Raw genomic sequence first — 22,904 nt, forward strand, 5'->3', positions numbered from 1 at the left:
AACGGCGCGGGGCGGCATGGGCCCGGGCCACCGCCTCCGCCCGGCCGCCCGCCCGGACTGTCGCGGCCCGCGGAGGCCACGGCGGCCGCAGCGAAGTTGTCCCGGCGGCGTCCCGGGGGCGCATCCTCTCGCAACTGTCAGGCGCTGGCGGCGGAAATGATGAGGCTCTGGCCATCTTCCGAGCCGGGGTTTCCTGCCTGAGCCCCGCTCGAGCGAGAGGCGAGCGAGGAGCCGACGCGCCCGGGGCGGGGGCCCGCCCGCCCCCTCGAGGTCTCGGGGGGCCGGGGCGCGCGACGCCATGGGCCGGCCGGGCCCGTGCCCCGTCTCTCTCAGGTAAGCCCGCCTGCCCGCCGGGCTTGGGGGCGTCCCGGGGCAGGGGAGGCCCCGGGGCCGGCCCTGCGCGCCCTCAGCCGCCCTGAGCGTGCCCGGCTCGGACTCGGGGGGCGCCGAGGCAGGGAGGGCCCTCCGCGGGTTCCCCACTACCTGCAGCCCAGCCGGCCAGGCACAGCGGTCCCTCGGCGGGAGCCGGGAAGGAGGGGTCGGGGTCGGGGTCGAGGTCGGGGCTGGGGTCGGGGTCGGCGCCGTCTGGGGAGAAAGCGTCAGCCTGAGGCCGTGTGCGCGCGTGCAGGGAGCAGCACCCCCCCGACCCCGGAGCCCAGGCCCTGCCTGGGGGATGCCCCCGCCCCGCTCTGCACTGCCCACGGGTTAGGGTCCTGGAACCGGGGCCCCTTGACCACCCTCGGCCTCCCCCCAAGACTCCCAGGGAATACCCCACCAGGCCGAGGAGGGGGTGTCGGCCTGGGGGGGCACCAGCGGGCGGCTGTGGGCTGCATTTGAGGAACTGGGGAGGGGTCCGCCCGGCCGCCCGCCGCTCGGCTCCCTACAGTTTCCTCATTCTCCTGTTTCTCTTCCCCATTCCCGGGCCACTGCGAGGTAGGTGGGGAGGTCAGTGCCTGCAGCTGGGGCCGCGGAGGGGGGAGGGAGGGCCGGCCCAAGTGGCGCATCCTTGACACCTGGCTGCCTCCCGTTTACAGCCTGGCCTCGGGCTCCTGCCGGGGCGGCGGGCAGGGGGATGTCCCCGGGGGGCGCGGGCCGGGTTAGGTCTGGATTTCCCATCGGTGACCCGGCCGCTGGAGTGGAGCCGGGTCCAGGGCGTCCCGGGGGCCTGGAGCCCTGGCCCTGATGGGGGCGAGCCGGCTCAGGGGACCAGAGGCCAAGGCCCCCAGCCCGCAGGGAGGTCGAGCGGTCGGTCATCGGTCTGCTTGCTCGCTGCGTGCCTTTTCCCACAGCCCCCAGTGGGAGGGAGAGTCCTGCTGAGCCGCAGGGTGCGTGCTCCTGGCCGGTCCCCCAGGGCCGCTGGGGAGGGGCTGGCCTGGGCCGGCGGAGGAGGAAGAGAGGCTGGTGGGGCCGGCGCCTGAGTCCTCCGCCCCTGAGCGGGGGCGGGCAGGTGGTCTCCCTCTGTCCAGCGGGCTGACAGGTTTGCGGCCTGAGCAAGGCACCTGCCGCTCAGCTACAGGTGGCCGCGCGCGTCTCGGCCTCACCGGCGATAGCGCTGTTACCGGCTGTGGGCCGTGGGCGCCCTCTGGGAGAGTCCTGAAGCCCCGGGCAGGGTGAGGGGAGGGCGCTCTCTGGCTCTGGCCTCCGTTCCCCGCTAGGAAGTGGGTCTGACGACTGCACCCACCACAGGACCGCCGGCACCCTGGCTGAGCGGATCCGCAGAGCACCCAGGGCGGTGCGGCCTGGGGACAGGAGGGCCTGGGGTTGGCTTTCGCTGCTGCCCAGGTCACCTCTGCTCGGCCTCCTTCTCGGGACTCTGTGGTCCTGCTGGCCACAGGGCTGCCCAGCCTCGCGTCCTCCCGCCCGGCACGAGAGAGACACACTTCCCCGGGGGAGCAGGTCCTGCCTGCGGCCGCCCTGCCCCTTCCTGGCCCCTGCGCCCAGGCCGCAGGCCCCAGCCATGAAACTTTCTGAAATGCATCAGATGTGCAGGATCGCTCCAGCTGTGCCCGGCGGGGGGGAGCCTCCCCGGGGACAGAAACTGGGGAGCAGGGTTGGAGGCTCCAGGGAGGGGGGCACGTCCCGGCTGCCAGTCCCAGGACCCCCTGGCCCTGGGAAGGGGAGACGGGGCCCGGGGGGCTGCCCCCGTCAGCTGCTGTTGCTGCCTTTGCTGCCAAGGCCCTCGGGCCCACTGGTGTCGTCCCACAGCCTCTGAGGCTGCTTGCTGTGAATCCTCGGGCTGAGCACTTGACCTCTCTGTGGCAACTGCTGGGCGTCTGTGAGCGTATTTGGAGTTGAACTTGCGCTCTGTGGGCTTCCAGCTGCAAGGCCTCGGGCAGGTTGCCTGGCCGCTGGCCCTCCCTGCCCAGGCGGCTCCAGCACAGATAGGAGCCTGGCACAGCGGAGGGGCTCAGACTCTACAGTCTGTCGTTGCTGTGTGACCCTGACCTGATGCCTTAGCCTCTCTGGGCTCCAGGCCTCCTCGCCTGTGCAGTGGGGCCCCAGCGAGCGTGAGCTGCTGCTCTCCGTGCCCAGAGGGACTGGCGCTTCATCGCCAAGTTTCCTGGGCAAATGGTCCCCAGGCCCTCCCCCCAAGACACCCAGCATCCTTAGCCAGGCGGGGCAGGAAGCTGCTTCAGTGTGGCCCCGAGAGCCGCCCTTCTCACGGGGCCTGGAGGTGGAGTGCCAACCGCTGGTTCCCAGCTCCCCGAGGAAACTGAGGCGGGCGGGCTGCCCAGGGGAAGTGACTCAGCCGGGGTCGCCTGCTGAGTCAGGCCTGATTGGACCCAAGAGCCCTGCAGCCCGGCTTCCTGGCTTCCAAGGACTTGAGGTCCCTTGTGGCCTGGGGGAAACCGGGCAGTGGGACGTGGGCCCCAGCGGACACCTGCTTGCTTGGCCCCCGCTGCCCGGGCATCCGGTGCTCCTCTCTCGGGACTCGTGGTCCCGCTGGCCACAGGGCTGCCCAGCCTCGCGTCCTCCCGCCCGGCACGAGCGAGACACTTCCCCCGGGGAGCAGGTCCTGCCTGCGGCCGCCCTGCCCCGCCCCGGCCGGAAACGCGGCTGCTGAGCAGATGGCTGGGAGATTTTTCCTCCCACACCACCCTCTCAGGGGTCGTGGGGGGGGCTGGGCTGCGGACTTCCTTGGGAGCTGGGCCTGGAGCCCCTGGGGGCCCACCCGGATGTGGCGCTCCCCCCCCCAAGCCGGCTGCTGCCCAGGCCACGGGTCCCCAGGGAGGCCTGGGAGGGAGGAAGTGTGTGCCCTGGTTACAGAGGCTGACTCACAGGACGCTTGGGGGGGGGCACTGGGGGCCTGGGACGCGACTTCGGGGAGAGAGCATGGTGGGGGAGGGAGCATGGGGGGGAGGGAGCATGGGGGGAGGTCCAGAGGGGGGCCCTTTGCAGGGGGGAGGTGCAGCCCCGCGCTGAGAGGGAGCGCAGGAGAGGTTCCCCGCTAGGGTCTCCCCCTTCCTCTGCCCGCCTCCCAGGGCAGGTGGAAGAAGCCACATCCTGGGCCGGGTGGGGTTGGGCTGAAGTGGGTGCTGCCCAGGCCGAGGCCCGGCCCCCGGCCCTCCCCACCTCCCGAAGCCTGGGTGGGGCCGTGGCTGCTGCGGCAGGCTGGGGTGGGAGCAGGGGAGGCCGCAGGACAGTTCCTGTGCTGGCAGACTGTGCTGGCCTGATAAATGTCCCCGGGGCACCAGGTGACCCCAGAGAGGCCTCTGCTTCCCCCTGGCGTGGGCTTCCCTGCGCCCGGCCGCTTGGCCGTCAGGAGGCGGGGGGTGCCCACCAGGCTGTGTGCTTTGGCAGCCCCTCGGCTCTCGGCACCTCCCAGGGCTGGTGTCGGGGGAAGAGAGAAATGTCCCCTGTGCCCTAGAGTCTCCTTGGAGGAGGACCAGAGGTCTCCTTGGAGGAGGTGTCCCCTCCTAGGGCGTAAGACTTTCTGCCCGGTCTCTGTGGGCTGGGGTGGGGAGGGTGGAGGCTCAGCAGGTGACCAGGGCCTTTCCCGCAGGCACATGGGCCAGCCCACGTGACTCCCGCCCAGGCTGATGGGCCCATCTCGGGGGTCGTGGGCGGGAGCCCAGCTGCCCAAGACCTTGTGCTCCTTGACCACCTCGCTGGAGGGAGGCCCAGGTCCTGCGCAGGCCACTCTCCAGGGGGAGACACGGTTGGGCTCTGCTCCTGGGACGCCCCTGCACAGCCTGGCTCCTGGAGCCGCTGTTCTGTTCTGACCACAACGGGACTGAAGGCCAGGCCTGCAGGCGTCCGTTCTGAGGCCGGGGTAAGAACATCAGTGTGCCTTCTTGATCTTAACTTTTGTTTAAAGATTATTTATTTGAAAGGCAGAGAGACAGACAGACAGACAGGTCTTCCATCTGCTGGTTCTCTCCCCAAATGGCTGCCACGGCTGGAGCTGCGCCGATCTGAAGCCAGGAGCCAGATGCTTCCTCCAGGTCTCCCATGTGGGTGCATCTCCCAAAATGCAGGGGCCCAAGGACGTGGGCCATCTCCCCTTGCCTTCCCAGGCCCCAGCAGGGAGCTGGATCGGAAGTGGAGCAGCCAGGTCTCGAACCGGTGCCCACAAGGGATACCAGCGCTGCAGGCAGCGGCTTTACCCACTGTGCCACAGTGCCGGCCCCCTCTTGACTTTAATTTGAAAGGCAGGGAGATCCACCTGCTGGTTTATTCCCCAAATGCCGGCAACAGCCAGAGCTGGGCCAGGCCAAAGCCAGGAGACTGGAACTCCATGTGGGTCCCCACGTGGGTGGCAGGGTTCCAGGCTGGCTTCCTCAGAGCCCTCCCACCTTGGCTGTGGGTCTGGGGGAGTGTGGAGCCCAGCTCCTGGGCCTGTCGGCGACGCAGGAGTCCATACAGCTCTGTTCCTGGGGCTCCTGTGGGTTCCGAGGCGGGGCCCTGGGGTGCACACCCGGGATGGAGCTCTGGTCAGATCCCAGCACATTCTGCTCCCCATCAGACAAGCCACTGCTGGCTCGCCTTGGTTTTCCCATCTGTGAAATGGGCATAATGACAGGCCTCTGCCCTCTAGTGGTGGGCGAGAGAGTGAATGTTGCCATGTGTGCGCCACCGAACCTGGGATCAGGTCACGTGTCACCAGTCTGTGGTCCGCCTGTCCCCCAGCTCCGCCACAGCTCCCCGCCTGGTAACTGGTGGCTCCCAACCGCAGCTGGAGGTGGGCCTCATCAACTCAGTGAACACCCACTGGGACGTGAGCCCCCCCGTGGGGGGCAGGAGCCTCGGGGGTGCCTCCTGTGTGCGGGCTGCCATCAGCCCACAGCTGTGGGACCCGGCTGGGCTGCGGTTTTTCCATCTGTGAAATGGACGCAGAAATTGGACGTCCCTCCTGGGCTTCTGGGAGGCTCGTGACAGCAGTTAGAGCCGCCCTGGGGCCGGGCTAGGGAGGACTCATGCTGTCATGGGGGAACCGGAGCAGGGCACGTGGCGGGGGAGGGCTGCGGGCCGCCGCTGGACTCAGTGAGGGGCGTGGACAGCTCCGCTGTGGCCTGGGCTCCGGGACTCTGACACATGGGGCCGCACGGGGACAGGTGTTCCAGGCAAAGGCTGGGGTGGACAGCACCCCCGGGGCAGGTGCAGCCATGCGTCTGCCGGAGGAGCCAGATGTTGCAAGTCTAATTCATCCAACGTTCGCTAGATTCAGGCAGCACACACTTATTGAGCGCCTGCTGTTTGCTGGGACCTGCAGCTGGAGCGCGGGAGTCTGGTGTGGAGGGAGTCCCAGTGACGTCAGGGTCCCCGTGCAGGGGCGGTGTGTGCCCAGTGGGCTGAGCACAAGGTCAGGACTGCTGCTGGATGCAGGCAGAGAGCAGACAGGCGGAGGGTCACACAGGGCGTGGGGGTGCAGCGGGAGCATGGATCTGGGCTCCCCAAAGCTAGGAGGGCAGTGCCTGCCTCCCCTGGGTTCGGGTCTGGGTGTGGGGTGCGGCGGAAGGGAGCCCACGTCGGGCCTCAGCTCTGCACCGGCGGTCCCTGGAGGGTCCCACAGAAGTGGGTCCGCACGGTTCCCGGCCTGCCAGGTGGGAGCAGTGACAGGTGCGGTGAGGTGGCGGGGCCGCTCCTCGCGGCGCCCCGCGGTGGGAGCCCTGTCTGCTGTGGGCGGCCCCACGGCCGCAGTGAGGGAGCCTGGGCAGCCCTGTGGCCCGGTGCGTGCAGCAGACGCCGCATAGGGACCCCCGCCTTTGCCCAGCGGGCGAGCTGTGAGTCCTGGGCCAAGCGGACAAAGCGGGCGGGCTCATTCCCACTCATGTCTTCTTGCGTGTCAGCTCTCTGGCCCTCGGGGACACTGCAGTGAGGATCCCGGCGGCTGGCCCTGCGTGCTCGTTGGCTCCCAGGGCTCCATGGGCTGGGCGCCGTCGGGTCCCCTCTCCTGGGTGGAGAGACTGAACTCGCAGGGTCACCCCGCTACGTGGCGCTGCTGGGGTCCCCAGCCAGTGGCCGCCGCCCGCCTTCCATGACCAGCCTGGAAGCATGATTCTGTTCCCCTATAACTTTGTGGGCAGCACTTGGCACAGCGGGATGCCACCTGGGCCACTCCCAGCCACTCTGCCTCCCGTCCAGCTTTCTGCTAACGGGCACCCTTGGGCCTCCGCCAGCCCCGGGGGAGACTGGGACAGAGTTCCAGGCTCCTGGCTCGGGCCGGGCGCGGTCCTGGTGGTTGCAGGCATCTGGGGGGGGGGGATCTCTGTGTCAGTCCCTGCGCCTGGTAAATAAAAATCGAAACAAAAAGACTGAAAGAAAAGTTAGTAGCTGAGAATACGTTGGTACTTGACAACGTGGGTGGTGGGTTTTTGGGGGTGTGTGGGGGGCGCCCTGGCTCCGGGCTGTGCGTTCGCCTGGCCTGGAGGGGGCCGGCTCGGTCTTGGTCAGGTGGGCATTCAGGCGGCGGCAGGAAATGTCCCGCAGACAGGTGACCCGGCGCCTGCACTCTCTTCAGTACTTCCAAGTGGGACTCCAGCTCCAACACCGGGCCTGCCAGGCGGCCCTCCAAAAATTCCGCACCCCGCCACGGAACCCGCAGCGTGGCGGCCCTGCGTGGCGCTGGCCAAGCCGATTTTTGGCGTCGTGCGGGTGAAGGACACGTCTGGGGGCGGTGGTTGGAAGTGCGGGCAGCCCCTCCCCTTATCCACGGTCCCACATCTGGCGCTGCTCTTTCCTGCGTCCAGCGTGGGATTTGGAAAGAAAGAATTCCCACGTGCTAGGCTGGGGCTGGCACCACGCTGCGTGCAACCCCTCGGGCCGCAGCATCCCCGCACGCGGCCGGCCTGCTGGTTACTTGGTATCCACTCCGTGCCCTGGGGTCCTGGGGGGCTTCGGGCCTCGCCGGCACGGCTGCTCACTCCTTTCTCGCCCGCCCCCCGCGTGTCTTTCAGCCTGGCCGCCCCACGTCGGTCTCCACCATGAACGGGCCCAGCCTGCAGCCGTCCTCCGCGTCCTCGGCCTCCCCGGCGCCCACGGCCTCCCCGGCGGCGGCCCCGGGCCCCCGGGGCTGGAGCGACTTCTGCGAGCTGCACGCCGTGGCCGCGGCCCGGGAGCTGGCCCGCCAGTACTGGCGCTTCGCCCGCGAGCACCCGCAGCACGCGCCGCTGCGCGCCGAGCTCGTGTCGCTGCAGTTCACCGACCTCTTCCAGCGCTACTTCTGCCGCGAGGTGCGCGACGGGGCCCGCGCCCCCGCGGCGGCGCGCGACTACCGCGACACGGGCCGCGGGGCCCCGGCCAAGGCCGAGGCGGCCGCCGCCGAGCCCGGCCCGGGCCCCGCCGGCCTGGCCCTGCCCAAGGCCCGCAGTTCCGAGGAGCTGGCCCCGCCGCGGCCGCCCGGCCCCTGCTCCCTGCAGCACCTGCGCCGCAGCCTCCGCCACATCTTCCGCCGCCGCTCGGCCGGGGAGCTGCCCGTGGGCGCCGCCGCCGGGGAGGCCGGCGAGGGCGCGGCCCGGCCCGGCCTGGCCCGCAAGCTCCTGCCCTGGAACCTGGCGCGGGAGCCTCCGCCCGAGGCGCTCAAGGAGGCGGCGCTGCGGTACAGCTTGGCCGACGAGGCGTCCATGGACAGCGGGGCGTGCTGGCAGCGCGGGAGGCTGGCGCTGCGCCGCGCCGCGGGCCCCGACGGCCCGGACCGCGTGCTGGAGCTCTTCGACCCGCCCAAGGTACGCAGCTGGGCGCCCGGCACCTGGGGGCGGGGACGGGGACCGCGGGGTGCGCAGGTGGCTCTGTCGGAGGACCCGTGAGGCGTACGGGCAGGCTGCAGAGCTGGGCCGCCCGGCGGCAGCTTCCGGCGGCGTCCTGTCCCGGGGCCCCGGGTGACTCCGTGCGGCCGCCCTGCTGCCCCCTTGCGCCGCGGGAGACTTGCCCCGGGCTGTGTGTGGGTGGGTGTGTGGGGGGGCGTCCTTGAAGCCCCCGGCCCAGGTGGACGTTCCTTCGCACCCCCTCGTGTTTCTCGATGTCATCTTTCGAGTTGGAAAAGCTGGGCCGTTTGCGCCCGGAGCCCGGCTGGGGCGGGTGTGCCGGGTCCCAGGGGCCGTGCGTCTCCGTTTGGTCCCTGCTGGTCTCTATGCGCAGCCCTGGCCGTGAGCCTGAGCGAGACGGACCGAGGGCAGCGTGGAGGGCGCCGAGCGGGGTCCCGGGGGAGATCACGGAGGGTCCCACTCCGTGGGGCGCGGGTAGAAGTGTCGCAGCGCCGTGGTGTGCAGGCGGGAGCGTGTCCACCCAGTGGCCCAGCGGCGCCAGCCCCCTCGCACCTCCCTGGGTGAGATGTCGGTGTCCTGGACCGCCACAGAACTGGGTCGCCTGGGTGTCGGTGGGGGCGGTCAGGGGCGGCACTGGGAGTCTGCACGGATGCCGGAGGTGCCCTTCTCTCTGCTGGGTCCCCGGGAGTGGCCCCGCTAGGTCTCATGCAGGGTTAACCTGGTGAGTGTGGCAAGCTCAGCCGATTGAACAAGGACCGAAGGCTGAGGGGGGTGGAGCTTTGCAGCCCGCCTCCTGGCAGGCAGGGGGCAGAAGCGGGTGTGTGGCGGCCCAGGTGCCACGTGGGCTGCAGTGGCCGGGGACCGAGCTGGTGGCCCCGTTCTGCGTGCCCAGGGTGGGGTCGGGGTCCAGGTGCTTCTGTGTCGTCCCCAACGCGTGGTGTTGGGAGTTTGCAGTGCGGCCGCCCTCGTGGGTACGCTCTGGTCTCTCCGTGGCGGCAGTTTGTCTCACCGGGGATGCAGGCGTGTGGGTGCTGCCGCTGGACCTCACTCTCTGAAGTGCCTTTTTTTTTTTTTAATTTATTTGAAAGGTCGAGATAGAAGGAGAGAGAGAGAGCGCTTCGGTCCGCTAGTTCACTCCCCAGATGGTGCAATGGCCAGGACTGGCCAGGAGCTTCATCCGGGTCTCCCACGTGGGTGTAGGGGTCCAAGCACCTGGGCCATTTTCCACTGCTTTCCCAGGCCGTTAGCAGGGAGCCGGATCGGAAGTGGAGCAGCCGGGACTCGAACTGGCGCCCCCCAAGTGCTGTTCCGATCGGCCTGTCCCGTGACCTGTGAGAGGTTCCGTGCACTCTGCACGCCTCCTGTGCTTTGCGTCACTGCCCGGCGTGGGCTGCCTCGGCACTGGCACGGGTCCCTCGCTCGCCTGGGGTTCGTGTCTGCCGGGAAGTGGGGCCCCACAGCTGTGCCAGGCTTGGGAGCAGCTCTCCCCCGCAGTCTTCCCGCCGCTGTGCACCTGTGTCTTCCCCGCGTCATCAAGTAGCGATGTGGGTGGGGCCTGGAGTGGGAGGAGTCGGGTACACCAAGTGTGGGCACACCAGCCGTGGGCACACCCGTGAAACCTCAGGGCCGTGGCCAGGCTCCCCGTGAAAATCCTCGCTGTAAGAGCAGATCCTGCTTCGAGCGAACCCGCTGGAAGGCGAGTGTTGGAGTCGGGTGGCCCCGGGCTCAGCGCCCTCCGTCCCAGGCCCCCCGAGCAGGGTCTTTGGGAAGGACGCCCCTCGGGAGCCGGTGCATGGCTGCCTGGCTCTGAGTCCTGGCCCCACCTCCTCCTGCCTTCGGGCACCCTGGGAGGCCCGGATGGGGGCCCTTGGGGAGTGAACCAGATGGAAGATCTGTCTCTGCCTCTGCTTCCAAACAAGAATGAAAATAAAGGGAAGTGCATGTTTTGAAAAAAGATCTATGGGTGGATTTCAAAAATCAGCTTATCTTTTAATTCCATTTTCCGCAAACCTTTGAAGCCCCTGGGCTGGGGGAAGGGAGCACTGGGTTGCTAGGACGCGCGCGCGCTGTGTCCAGGAGGACCCGGGACTCTTGCCCGAGCTGGTTGGGGCCCTGCGCCCAGCTTGAAGGTTCCCGGGTCGCCCCACTCTCTGGGGCCCTCTCTCCCTCTGTGCCGAAGCCGGGGCGAGGGGAGGACCCTGGCCCCCAGCCCAGCCAGGCCGGGCTGTTCCAGGGGCTGGATGCTGTGGAGCCAGCAGCCCTGGGGGCCTCCTGGTGGCGGCAGCAGCGGCGTGGGGTCAGGCCCAGCTGACGGCTGCCCCGAGTGGCGCAGAGCTCCTAGCGGCTGGGCCCGGGCGCTCAGACCCCAAGCCTGGCATGTCCCTGCCGGGTGGCCAGCTCGACCCCTGGCCTGTGGCCCTGGAGTTGGCTGTGGAAGCAAGTGACTTCCAACCCTGGGAAAAGGAAGGGCTGCCGGGCGGTGGGCGGGGCTGGAGGGCTTCAGCCTGCACCTGAGCGCACAGCGGGGCTCCCCCCAAGGTCCGGGGCTCTGCCTGTATGTAAAATAGGGGTAACAGGGGCAGCTCTCCCAGGGCCCAGCGAGGGCTGCGGGGTGGGGAGCTCCCTGCTACGGGGGCTGTGCATGGCCTGCTGGGAGGGGAGGTTGGGGCCAGCACTGTGCCTGCGTCCCAAGGTCAGGGGCGAGTGGAGAAGCCATAGCTCTGTGGTTTCAGTGCCGGCCTTGCCAGCGAAATGGGCAGCAGGTGCCGCCCCAACCATTGGCCTTTGGGAAGAGGCGGGGTGGTCAGTACACGGCCCTGAGCAGAGAGATCTGGTGGGGGAGCAGCAAGTGCCCAGGCTGGGGGGGGTGGGGTGGGATGGGCGTGAACTAGCCACTGAGACAGGCAGGCCACAGAGGGCTGGGCCTGGGCTAGCTCAGGACCTCACGGGCTCGGGCTCGGGAGGGCCTTGCTGGGGGCGGTGATGGCAGGGCGTGGCCTGATCCTTATCCAGAAGCCTCTGGGCATGGGCTGGGGGAGAAGCGTGCCCTGGGCCTGTGGGACTCGGTCTCTCCCGTGAGTAGCTCCCGGGAGCCCCAGCCCCTTTGACAGCTCGGCCCAGAGCCGCAGGGCGTGCCTGGCACCTGGCCGATACAGGACTTCACAGGAGTCGGGTCGGTTGCCTGGGTCAGCGGCGGTGACTTCGCCTAGGAACCCAAGCTTCCAGTTCTTCCAGTTTCTCTCAGGGAGTCTGGGTGTGGCAGCGTCAGGCCTGCACCCCCAGGAGAGGACCCCAGCTGGCCCGCGCCTGTGCCACTACGGGAGCCTGGTTGGGGCGGCACCGGGCCGGCCAGGTCTGGGTTGGCCGAGACGGTCTTGAAACCCTGCCAGTCCTGGCATTCTGGGAACCAAGCCTTAGTTGCTCTCCTGTGTACAGGGGCGACCGTGGAGGTGCAGCTACTCTGGAAAAATCCCACTTAGCCACCACTAATTGGGCTTTGTTACAGCCCAGGTCCACTGCCCTGTGAGGGCAGCTGCTGTGATCACGCCCATTTCCCAGATCGGGAGACTGAGGCCCATCGAGGTTAGGCCACTTGCTCCAGGCCACACTGCTTGTGAGTGGCCCAGAGGGGATTGGAACCTGGTACCTGGTGCGTCCCCGTGGCGGAGTTTCGCCTGGGGGAGGCATCTGTCGGGGCGCCCATAGCCACATAGTCCTGTGCCCAGGGGCCTGGCCAGAGCCCTTCCGTGGCATGGAGGACTTGGTGGTCCTGGCCTAGCCTGCCCTGCCTGTTTCCCGAGGGAGTACAGGAGGTGGGGACTCCCCGGGGCCCGTCCACGTCCCTGCTGGCACCACAGGCCCCCAGGAGCCCGGGGAGGAGGTGGCCAGGCACTGGAGACAGCGGCCTCCTCTCTGCTCCTGCGCTGAGCGCCCACGGCAGGTGATGTGGCCTTGCTGGGCCTCGTTCTTAGCTGTGGAATGGGGGTGGTCGCGGTGGCCGGGTATGGGGTCCGTCCCCGCGCAGGCGCACACTGGAGCCTGCTGGGTCGCGCCCGTTCTGCAGACAAGGGCGCTGAGGCTGGGAGAAGCTGAGGCGCTGCCCGGGCCCGTGTGGGAAAGAGGAAGCCGAAAGCAGGGACGTCCGCCGGGGCTGGCGGTTTCCTCTCGGCCGGAGGGCGAGGAGGAAGGGGAGGCGGCGGCAGGAAGTGGTGGGCAGGCCTGTGCCCCCCCCCCCCCCGAGCTGGGGGACTTGGGAAGGGCTCCGCGCCCGACCTGCAGCCGCCGTGATTTGCGTGAAGTGTGAGCTGCCTGTGACGGACACGCCCGCAGCCTGCCCGTCCCGTGGCCTCCTCCCCCACAACCCCACGGCAGAGGGGCTGAGGGCCAGAGAGGTGGAGGGACTTGCCCGAGGCCACCAGCAGGAGGAGCCAGCAGTGGGGTCCTCGCGAGTGCGGGCCAGGAGCAGAGGGGTCGCAGGGGTCCCCCTGTGGCATGGCTGCCAGTCCCCTGCCCATCTCTGAGCTGCGAAGTGACAAGGGCCTTCTGGGCCTGGGGGCAAAAGGAAGGCGGGGGTGGGCTCCCGTGGGGCCCCTGCCTGCTCGGCAGGGCTCTGGGAACCTGGGTGTGTATGTGTGTGTGTGTTGGAGCTGGGTGTGTGTATTGGGGCTGTGTATGTGTGTGTGTGTTTTGGGGGCCGGGTGTGTATTGAGCTGTGTGTGTTTGTGGGGCCCGGGTGTGTGTGTTGGGTGGGGCTGTGTGTGTGTTGTGGGGGCCAGGTGTGTGTGTGTTGTTGGGGCTGGGGGGGAGGGTGTTGGCACGAGGCCATCACAGTCTGGATCCGGGCGCAGGGCAGCTGTGGGCTGAGGTCTGGGCGCTAGCTTCCCCGCCGGCGGACCCAACCGGGAACTCCTAACGGCATGGAGTCCTCCGTGGGCCCGGCCACGCGTCCCCTCCTCCCCGTGGGGTGGGCGCCGTGGAAGCCTGCACCCGCCTGCAGGTGAACGGATGTTCCAGAAGTCTCTGCCTGGGGGGGCCGCCTCCCTCTGACCCCGTGCAGGCCTGTGCGGTCCGCGGTGACAGAGCTGGGGTGGGGGGAGGGCCACCTCTCCAGGGAGCCCGCCCAGCCTCCCGGCTTCCTGTCATCTAGGAAGCCGCTCTCACCGCCCAGGGCCTCCGGGCGGCTTCTGATGGCTTTGGTTTCTCGAGGAGCACGGCTCAGGGTGGAAATGATAAAGCGACCCAGAACTACCCACGGCGCCGACCGGCGCAGACCCGCGCTCCCTCACGCCAATCCGTTACCTGCTGCTTTCTTTTTGAAAACTATTTATTTATTTTCAAGGCAGACAAAGAGACCTTCCATCTGCTGGTTCACTCCCCAAATGGCTGCAATGGCCAGGTCTGGGCAGGCTAGAACCAGGAGCCAGGAGCTTCTTCCAGGTCTCCCACGTGGGTGCAGGGGCCCAAGAACTTGGGCCATCTTCTGCTTTGCCAGGCACATTAGCAGGGAACTGGATTGGAAGTGGAGCAGCCGGGACTCAAACTGGTGCCCATATGGGAGGCTGGCACTGCAGGCGGTGGCTTAACCCACTGCTGCACAGAGCCAGTCTCACTTTTCCTTGTTGATTTGCAAGTGCTCTTTACGTATGGCATGGCTAGGATCTGTCACATGTTGCAGATGCTTCCCGAATTTCCCACTTGACTTCTCGGTTTTGTTGCTGAGTTTCTTGCCTTACAAGGTTTCCAAGTTCAGGCCGTAAATACCGTCCAGTGAGCTTTCTCTCTGTCCCAGTCTTGCCTTCCCCACCCTGGGATCCGGTAAACTGGATAAAGCCTTTCCCAGCTGTAGCGGTTTGGTCCAGCTGGCCTCTTCTGCGGCTGGCGAGCAGGGCCAGGCCGTGTCGGGGTCTGTCACGAGCTGCAGGGAGGCAGGACGCGTGGTGCCTGCAGCTGAGGCCCGGCTCAGGTGCTGACACGCCCTCTGCCCTCTGGAGCACCCCACGGGGGCCAGAACAGTTCCTGTTTCTAATTATTTATTTGAAAGTCAGAGTAACAAGGGTACGAGGGACAGAGGGAGTCTCCAGCTGCCAGTCCACTCCCCAGATGGCCAGAACCAGACCGGGCTGAAGCCAGGAGCTTCCCGCAGGTCTCCCACATGGGTGCCGGAGTCCACGCGGTGAGCCTTCCTCCGCTGCTTTCTCGGGTCAGTAGCAGGGAGCTGGATCGAAAGGGCAGCAGACGGGACGCAGACTGGCGCCCAGTGGGATGCCTGCTGTGCCCCAGCTCCTTTCAGGCTCGCCGGCCGCTGGCAGAGCAGGGCTGCTGGAGGCAGCGCCAGCCTGGCACTCAGCTCCGGAAGGGAGAAGGCAGCCTGGCCAAGGTGCGGCTGGGGCCAGGCCCCCTGGGGCCGTGAGGGTCGCCACGGGGGTGACTGGGAGAGAAGATGGTCGTGAGGCGGGGCCGGGAGCAAACCTGCTGCCGCTCCACAGTCCCGGGAGGTGTTGGTCCTTGGCTGGCACCAAGGACGGTGCCGGCCTGACCTCTGCTGCCCATGGTGGGGGGCAGGCCAGGGGCAGTCCCTATGAAGCAACAGCCCCTGGGGCTGGCCTCACCTGACTGGCTCCCTCTTTTAGGGGAGCCTGGGGGTCCCCATGGGGGTGCTGGCCCACTGTCCCTGTTGCTGTGGCTCTGGAGCAGCTCACGGGGTGGGGGGGTGCTGTGCACTCTCCCATCCCTCTCCTGGCCGCAAGTGGAGATGACTGGGGGCAGTGGACCTGGGGCAGGGCTGGTGCAAGTGGGGTCTCTGCTCACATCTGTCTCCCTGCCCAGGAGACCCCTGTGCCGGGACAGAGGGAGCGCGGGTGGCGGGCGGCCGTCACCCGCAGGAGCCCTGCAGAGGGCTCTGTGACGGCGCACAGAGGACGAGGTGGCTGAAGCAGCCACTGGGCGCCTCTCGGTGTCCTGCTTGGGTGTACACGGGCCACAGTGGGCCACGCTGTTCAGTCCCTAGAGCTGGCCCGTGGCGCTGTGGCCCTGAAGGAGCCGCACCCTACCTCGCCCTCCACTCCCTAGCCAGGGTCCTGAAGTGCAACCATCTGGCAACCCCCAGAGGCGGGTGCTGGGCCCCAGCAGGGAGCAAGGCCTGGTGCCCCACCCCAGCCCCAGAGGGACTCCCAGCTGCAGCTCAGGAAGTTATGGCTGACCCCGATAAGCTCCATGCAGAGGGAGAGGTACAGGAGTCCCCTTGTGACTTGGTGGTCAGGGAAGGCTCCCTGGAGGAGAGGTGTTCTCTGCGTCTCCCAGGGCCGCAGGGCTGCGGTTAGGACCCCTGCACGTTCTCTTTGCTGCCCCCACGGTGCCCAGTGTGTGGAGGGAACTTGCAGGAAACCACGCCCCTGGTGTGACCTTGCCGCCCCGGGGCCTGGCCCTGAGCAGGGAACGTGAGGGGTGTGGCAGCTCTGCCTGGTGCATTCAAGGGGCAGTGGCCGCCAGCAGTGTGAGCACAGCGGAGAAGGGGGGGCCTCATCCTGGCCACACCCACGGTGGGTGGGGAGTCCCTCTGAGCACCCTGCCTCTGGGAGGTGGGCCACGCCCTCCCTGCACCAGATCTTCATGGGTACCCGGTGCCTGGGACAGAGCGGGGGCAGGTGAGCCCTGCCCCGTCACTCACGGTCCCTGCCTGCGCTGCGGGGGTGGGGTGCCCAGCACGCAGAGCTGCCCCCCGTGTCCCGCAGGGACAGCCCAGGCAGGCCGCTCCCTGCAGCAGCGCCCCGTGGCTGAGTCTCTCCAGAATGGGACTGAACTCTGGGAACCAGGGAGCATGCGGGCTTCTTTCTGAGGCTGGCTTTTCAGTGTCACCCGGTGCCACTCCAGCAGTGTCTCACCTAAGGGGGTTCGTCCATTTACCCACCAGGCTCTGGGCTGCACGGGTGACTCGGCTGTTGGTGGCATGGACCCGGGGCTTCCTCTGAGGCTTGTAGGGCCTCATCCGAGATCCCCGTCTGCCGCGGGCAGTGGGCGCGAGAGGAATGTGAGGCCGCACAGCCCTGGGGGGGACGAGGGTGCTCTCATGTTGGGGCTGTCGCCGGATCCCATCTGGCATGGCCAGCCACGCTGGGGTCTTCATGCCAGGCCCTCTGTGTCCTCTTCTGTCTCTCCAGTTCCTGCCCTAGAATCAGTCCTGCTGATCCCCCACACCTGGTGACTCCATGGCTTCTGGGGCTGCCACAGGACACAGGTCCTGCCTGTGTGTAGCGTGCCACCCCACCCTGCAGGGTCTCTGCAGTATCACCCAGTGCCGCGAGGTGCACCGTGTGCCCGTGGCCTCACCGCTACCCCCAAGTTCCAGCCCTTGCTAGAATGGAACTGCTGGGACCCTCACTCCCAGGAGGCGAGCGGGGGTAGCCCTCCCCAGGTGGGCGGAGAGCCACGGACGCCCCAGGGTTGGGCACAGCTGTGCGTACCGTCAAAGGTCTCCAGAGAGACGAGAGAGGGCAGAGCCAGAGCCAGCGCCCGGCTGTCCCCGTGAAAGCACGCACGGCTCTGCCTCCCTGCAGGCTCGCCTTGCTTTTCAGAACACGCTGTCTGCCGCAGGCCCTCTGAAAGGCGGCTGATCTCGCAGAAACTGCCTGCAGTCGGGCAGGACTGTGGGGTCCCGTGTGACTGTCACTGCGGGATGGGAAAGGGGCACGTGACAGGAAGGGCAGGGTGGGGGAGAGTGGGTGCGTCCCGGGCTGCCCCACTGAATGAGGCCTTTCACTTACACTGGCTCACCCGTCACCATAGCAACCCCAGGAAGCGCGCTCTGCCTTACGACGACTGGAGAGCAGCTTGCTCAGGACTGCCCTGGAAGTGGCAGGGTCAGGGCTGGCCCCGACAACCTAGAGGGTAAGAGAACGATCCAGTGCGGGGTAAGCCCTCCCAAGAACTGGGACAGTGTCGGAGCTCGGAGCTCCCCGACAGCCACAGCGCAGAAAGAACCGAGGCGGCGGTCGCTGCAACGGGAGCAGAGGACTTTCGCCCCAGAAGCGGCACTTGCGCCAGGTGCCGGAACGTTCTGCCGCCTCGTTCGCTCCCTCAACCCGAGTCCGTGGCCGAGCCGCCCGCCACCAGGCAGCTCAGCGGCCGACCTACCTGGGTGGCGCTGCTGCCCGCAGGGAAGCAGCCTGCAGGCAGGTGGCGGCCAGGGCGTGGAGGGGAATCCTCCCCAGTCTGCTTGCTCAGCAGTTCCGCAGCTGTGGGGGGAGGAGCTGGCAGAGAGGGGCCCCACAGAGTGAGAGCGGCGGCTTTGCTGGTTAATCTCGGCGCTCACACTGGGCCTGGGCCAGGAGCGGAACTGAAAGGGAGCCCAGGCCTGGCAGACTTCCTGGTAGGGTTCCTGAGGGCGGGCAGGCAGGGTCAGCTGCACAAGAAGGGGCGAAGCCCTTTGTAGACAGGAAATGGACGCTTTGAAGGGTTGGTCAACTGCGCCAGCAGCTAAGAGCAGCCCTCCCCCCCCCCCCCCGCCTGCCCAGCCTGTCCAGCTGCAGGGCCTTGCCCTGCCCCCTCCTGGCCGCAGCAGTGGCAGCATGGGCTGTGATTTGAGCCAAATTCTTGGAGCTGCTCTCCTTCCTCTGTCGGTTGTTAGCACATTACTGCCCCCACCCTGCTGAGGGGTGCCCAGCCCGGGAAGGGCCCTGGTGTGGTCAGCTTTCTGTGGCCAGGCCACCCCGTCTCCTCCCCAGCCATCGGCCCCCTTGTGGAGAGGGCCCGGACCAGGCCGAGGTCGTGGTCCTCGTCTGGTGGCTGTGTCCGAGGCACGATGAAGTTGCGGCTTTGGGACTGACCTTTCGAAAGACAGCCTCTGGCCATGAGGAGCCCTTTTGGGGACAGGTGGCGGTTGGAAGCGCCGGAAGCCACGGTGCTAGGAACACATCTTGGGGCCTCCGTGCTAGCTCGTGGTCCGTGAGAAAAGCAGGTGCTGGCGAGAGGGGGCCCTGCGGCCTCCTGTCCACCCCCCTTTCTAATCTGCCCCGACCTCTGTCATCAGCCATCTCCTGGCGCCTTATCACAGAAGGAAAAGATGGGTGTGGGGGGGTGGGGCCTGGCTCACCCCTTCTGAGACAACGCCCATGCCCACCCGGCAGCAGCAGGCTCCTGGGGGCAGGGGTCTGCAGGGCCAGCCCTGCTGTAGCTGGGTGCCCGCAGGCCCTGGGGACCCGGCCGGTGCTGCCACTCTGCAGCCCTGGGTGTTGCCCAGTGAGGCCACAGTGTGGGGTGTCAGAGGCCTGTTCATCGATGGCACACAGCAGGCGCCTGTGCAGGCCTGGGTGGACAGAGTGCCTGCCACCAGGGACCCGTCTTGAGTGCCCCTTCTTGGTCTCCTAGAGCTCAAAGCCCAAACTGCAAGCAGCCTGCTCCAGCATCCAGGAGGTCCGGCGGTGCACACGCCTGGAGATGCCCGACAACCTCCACACCTTCGTGCTCAAGGTGGGTCATAGAGCTGTGCATAGCCCAGGCCCCCGCGGACATGCCTCAGCCCGACAGCTGTTCCCTCCCTCTGCCAGGTGAAGGAGCGGACAGACATCATCTTCGAGGTGGGGGACGAGCAGCAGCTGAATTCGTGGCTGGCCGAGCTCCGGGCGTGCACAGGCCGAGGGTGAGGCCCGAGACCCCTGCCGCTGGCACAGCCTCTTCTGCCCTAACCTGCGCCCCCCAGTCACGTGTGGCCTCTTCTCCAGCAGGCTGGGGCACAGCGATTCAGAGCCACGTGTCCCCTCCCCCCTGGAGCCCAGCACGCCCAGGGGAAGCACAGACGCCCCTAACCAAGGTGAGTGGAGCCTCGGTCCAGGGTCAACCCATCTTCTCTTTAAGGTTTATTTATTTGAGAGAGAAATCTTCCATCTGCTGGTTCACTCCCCAAATGGCTACCGAAGCCAGGAGCTGCTTCTAGGTCTCCCACGTGGGTGGCAGGGGTCCAAGCACTGCTGCTTTCCCAGGTGCATTAGTAGGGAGCTGACTGGAAGTGGAGCAGCCGGGACTCGAACCAGGGCCCATGTGGGATGCCGGCACCGCAGGTGGCAGCTTTACCTGCTGTGCCACAGCACCGGCCCCTCCCATCTTCTCTCCCAGCTGCTGCTCCTGGGGGGCTGCTGGACCCAGCTTGCCAGAAGACGGATCATTTCCTGTCCTGCTACCCCTGGTTCCACGGCCCCATATCCAGAGTGAAGGCAGCACAGCTGGTGCAGCTGCAGGGCGCGGGTGCTCACGGAGTGTTCCTGGTGCGGCAGAGTGAGTCCCGGCGTGGGGAGTACGTGCTCACGTTCAACTTCCAGGGCAGAGCCAAGGTAGGGGGCAGGGCAGGTGGGCTGTGCCACCCTTCCCCTTGGGGCCCGGGACCCCTGGGGCAGTCCAAGCCCACCAGCACCTTCTCCCGCAGCACCTCCGCCTGTCGCTGACCGAGCGGGGCCAGTGCCGTGTGCAGCACCTGCACTTCCCCTCGGTCGTGGACATGCTGCACCACTTCCAGCGCTCGCCCATCCCACTCGAGTGCGGCGCCGCCTGCGACGTTCGGCTCTCCAGCTACGTGGTAGTTGCCCCCCAGCCACCAGGTGTGACTGCAGGGCCCTGTGCTCAGGGGGAGCAGGCACAGGTGGACCCGGTGGTGGGGAAAGGCCGGCTACAGACCAAGCTAGAGCGAGCCTGCTGCAGCGTGGTGGCAGGCGCAGCAAACCGACCGCGCGGTCTCTCTCGCTTGCTTGTCCTAGGCTCCTGCAGCACCGTCCTGTTCCCGTTCTCCCTCCCTCGCTGGGATTCAGAGCTGGGCCTTCCCCACCTGGGCTCTTCTGGCTGTCCCCAGGGGCTCAGCCGAGAGGGTCACCCAGGCCGATCCTCGCCACCTGAGCAGATCTTCCACTTGGTGCCTTCGCCCGAGGAGCTAGCCAACAGCCTGCGGCACCTGGAGCCAGAGCCCGGGAGTCGAGCCAGGGACTCAGACTACGAATTGGACACATCCTCACGGAGCCACCTGCGGGCCATAGACAACCAGTACACAGCGCTGTGACGACACGGAGATGCGGAACGTGCCCATCTTTCCTTCCTTCCAGTGAGAGACTGAAGGGACACTGGTCACTGTGCTGTCCAGGGTGGATGTGACCCTCTTATCAGGCCTGTTAAAGGGCCTCCGCGAGTCTCCCAGCGGGAACCTGCACTGTCAGGGGTGATGACAGACTTTCTGCTGTTGGGGGAGGGGGTGATCAGGAAGTCCAAAACACTACCAAGCCCCGGATTCTCACGTGGCTTCCCCACTGTAGCTCCAACCTGTGGCGCTACACCTCGTTCTGTTCTCAGCTTCAAGACAAATGCTGTATCAGAGGGACAAGCTCAAGGTCAAAAATGATTTAAACATTTTACCTCAGGTTAGTTTTTAAAGAATTCAGGTTTCAAAACTAAATCAGTGCTTATTTCTTTGCACTGTTCCACCTTGCACCCCTGCGGTTCTGTCGCCAGACAGCCACGCAGACCCTGCTGTCGCCCCCCTCCAGGGCAGGCAGCCACTGTCCCGCCCCAACACGGAGCAGTGAAGTATGCCACCCTTTCAGGGAACGTCAGGCAATGAACCGCAATAGGGCGGCAAGGAAGAGTCCCTACCCTGGTGCCTTATGAATAAAAAAGTGGATTCTGGTTCACAGCCGCTTGACGGTGAGAGTAAATTAGTGATGGTGGGTACGTGTGGCAGACAAGCATAAAGGGAAGGCGGACTCAGCCCCCATCCCACAGCCTACTCAATGACAACACCGAGTATACTACCCCACGAGTGGGTCTGACTCCTTTGGACCCAAAATGGAAGCCAGGGCACAGCGGCCACCCCTGGGAGGGTTCCCAGGGCTAGCAGATCTGCACCTAGACTTGCCTTTCCAAAGTGCTGAGATTGGGGGGGGGGGGCTGACTCCTTCCCACCTTCCCGTGGCGGCCTGTGGAACAAGGGGGCAAAAGTTCGCTCTGGCACCACCTCGTGGTGTGGTATGTACAGGTGCATCAGGCCCACAGCTGACACTACCAACTGCTTTCTCAAGGGGCAGGTTTGGTGTGCTCCTACTCTTCTCTAGCCCGAAGGATCAGCCTTTTGCTTCTAAAAATGCTCTAGAAGCTGGGGAAGCAGCCATTATTCCCAGGTGTTGTCATGGACCATAAAACAGGTTTAACACTCATCCAGACTTGCAGTTCACTTTCACGGATCCTGTCTTCTACAATAAAGCAGGTTTCACCATGAAACCAAGATCATTGCAGACCATCAGTGCCTGGCTGCACAGGTAAGGGCCGGCGAGGTATCCAACCACAGCTCTCATCTCTTAGCAGACTTGGGCAGTGCACACCAGTGTACACACCAGGTACAGCAAACTTAGGGATCTTTGCAGCCAGAAAGAAGCTAACGAAACTGGAAGTCAGCTGCCTCCACACTGCTGCTTTTCTGAGTGTGCTGTCCAAGTTTTAAGCAGGGCAGCTCGGGGACCTTCTGAAAAAATCCCCCTGCTGGCGCTGGGACAAAGCGACACTAAGCTGATGCCTTTTCTTCGTGCTAGAGTCAGGTCCAGCTGGAGGGGGTGGGGGCGGGAGGAGTGGGCTCAGTCCCTGGGCCAAATGCAGCCTTCGCAGGGCAGGCGAGCGGCCCACTGCAGGCATGGCCCGCCCCACTGCTGCTGGCGGGTGCCGAGGCCACGCCAGCCCTTGGAGAGTCTGGCTCCAAGCACAGCTGCACAGCGAGCCTCACGGCCCCTCCCGCCTGCTCTGCTCGCAACCACAAGTGCCGCCGCACAGCCCCCAGCAGCCTCACTCCCGTCGTCTACTACTGAGCTTCGGCAAACTAACAGTCACCAGCACCAAAGAATTAAGTCAACTAACCTGCCTTGACTTTTAGACCAGCAATCCATAGGGCTTTATCTGGTATAAATCTTCTGCCTTTCATCAGTTCTGGACCATGTAGGAGAAAGGAATGGCAATCATTAACATCTTGGGCCAGAACACTGTTTTTACTTAACAGTTTCTTAGCCTCACTCAAGGCCCCTGAGGGCCTCCTGAGATCCCCCGCCGTTGCATTTTTATTCGGGGCTAAGCCTCTTCTGTGGGTGTCTCCCACAGTCTTAGGGAACTCAATAGTGCCCTGCCCACTGCTCTGAACACATCTGACACCCAGTGTTGGGCTGGGGTGAGCGCACTGTGATGACACAAGTGAGCTCACCTTGTTTCACTCTAGGCAGAAAGGTATCTGGCAAAGTTTTTTGTATTGTTTATGTACTATATATAAGTAACTTATTCTGAAATAATGCACATTTTGCTATAATGTACAAATTGCTATGTGAATTAAAGTTTTCAGACTTTTGATCTGCTGCCAGTGTGTAGAGGCTGTCTCCCCCTGCCCCCACTCGCCAGTCCACGGCCCTGGGCTGCTCTGTTGCTGGTGTCTTTTCAAGAGTCTCCTGCCACCACCCGCTGGGTCTGAGGGCTGGGGGGGAAGGAGGGATGGAGAAGGGGGCTTACAGGACATGCGGGGGCGCGGAGCTGCGGCGCTGCCAGCCTCCTCCTGGTGCAGACGCGACTCCGCCACAGAGCATATCTCAGTCTTGTCTTTCTCTAGAGAGCCCTTGAACCAGAACTGCAGGTGAAGAAGAAAGGTCACTGGACCAGCACCTGCCGGGCCGGGAACAGCGCGCAGAGCCCGTGCCCGCT

At 66.1% G+C, this 22,904-nt stretch overlaps 2 protein-coding genes across 18 annotated transcripts in view; one reads left to right on the forward strand and one right to left on the reverse strand.

The window, feature by feature from the left end:
- Window positions 1-22,557, forward strand: SH2B3 (SH2B adaptor protein 3). Of its 8 annotated transcripts, none has more exons than XM_017349569.4 (8): window positions 1-333; window positions 7,398-8,165; window positions 18,567-18,668; window positions 18,746-18,837; window positions 18,923-19,008; window positions 19,311-19,525; window positions 19,618-19,789; window positions 19,946-22,557. In XM_017349569.4, exons 2-8 carry the CDS (start codon window positions 7,425-7,427, stop codon window positions 20,239-20,241), a joined length of 1,704 nt encoding a protein of 567 aa, XP_017205058.4. In that variant the 5' UTR covers window positions 1-333; window positions 7,398-7,424; the 3' UTR covers window positions 20,242-22,557. The 8 variants fall into 8 exon arrangements, with proteins under 8 accessions (XP_017205058.4, XP_051682783.3, XP_051682785.3 ...); XM_051826823.3 differs by having other exon boundaries at window positions 193-333; window positions 18,920-19,008; XM_051826825.3 differs by having other exon boundaries at window positions 193-333; window positions 18,920-19,008; window positions 19,311-19,469.
- Window positions 22,188-22,904, reverse strand: part of ATXN2 (ataxin 2) — a 121,610-nt gene continuing 120,893 nt past the window's right edge. For all 10 annotated transcript variants that reach the window (XM_089323140.1, XM_089323138.1, XM_089323129.1 and 7 more), the window contains one exon: window positions 22,188-22,830. In XM_089323140.1, the coding sequence (XP_089179266.1) occupies window positions 22,513-22,830 (318 nt within the window). In that variant the 3' untranslated portion in view covers window positions 22,188-22,512. The remainder of the gene's footprint in view (window positions 22,831-22,904) is intronic.

Source organism: Oryctolagus cuniculus, chromosome 21 (genome assembly GCF_051225735.1).
Source record: "Oryctolagus cuniculus isolate XC-2025 breed Fujian yellow rabbit chromosome 21, ASM5122573v1, whole genome shotgun sequence".
In the NCBI taxonomy this organism is placed as follows: Eukaryota; Metazoa; Chordata; class Mammalia; order Lagomorpha; family Leporidae; genus Oryctolagus; species Oryctolagus cuniculus.

What these genes read in the sequence shown, in the direction of transcription:
- SH2B3 (XM_051826823.3), top strand. Translation starts at nt 7,425, where the DNA reads ATGAACGGGCCCAGCCTGCAGCCGTCCTCCGCGTCCTCGGCCTCCCCG. An exon ending in TCCACACCTTCGTGCTCAAG is followed by an intron (nt 18,669 to 18,745) that starts GTGGGTCATAGA and finishes TCCCTCTGCCAG; the next exon opens with GTGAAGGAGCGGACAGACAT. An exon ending in CGGGCGTGCACAGGCCGAGG is followed by an intron (nt 18,838 to 18,919) that starts GTGAGGCCCGAG and finishes CCTCTTCTCCAG; the next exon opens with CAGGCTGGGGCACAGCGATT.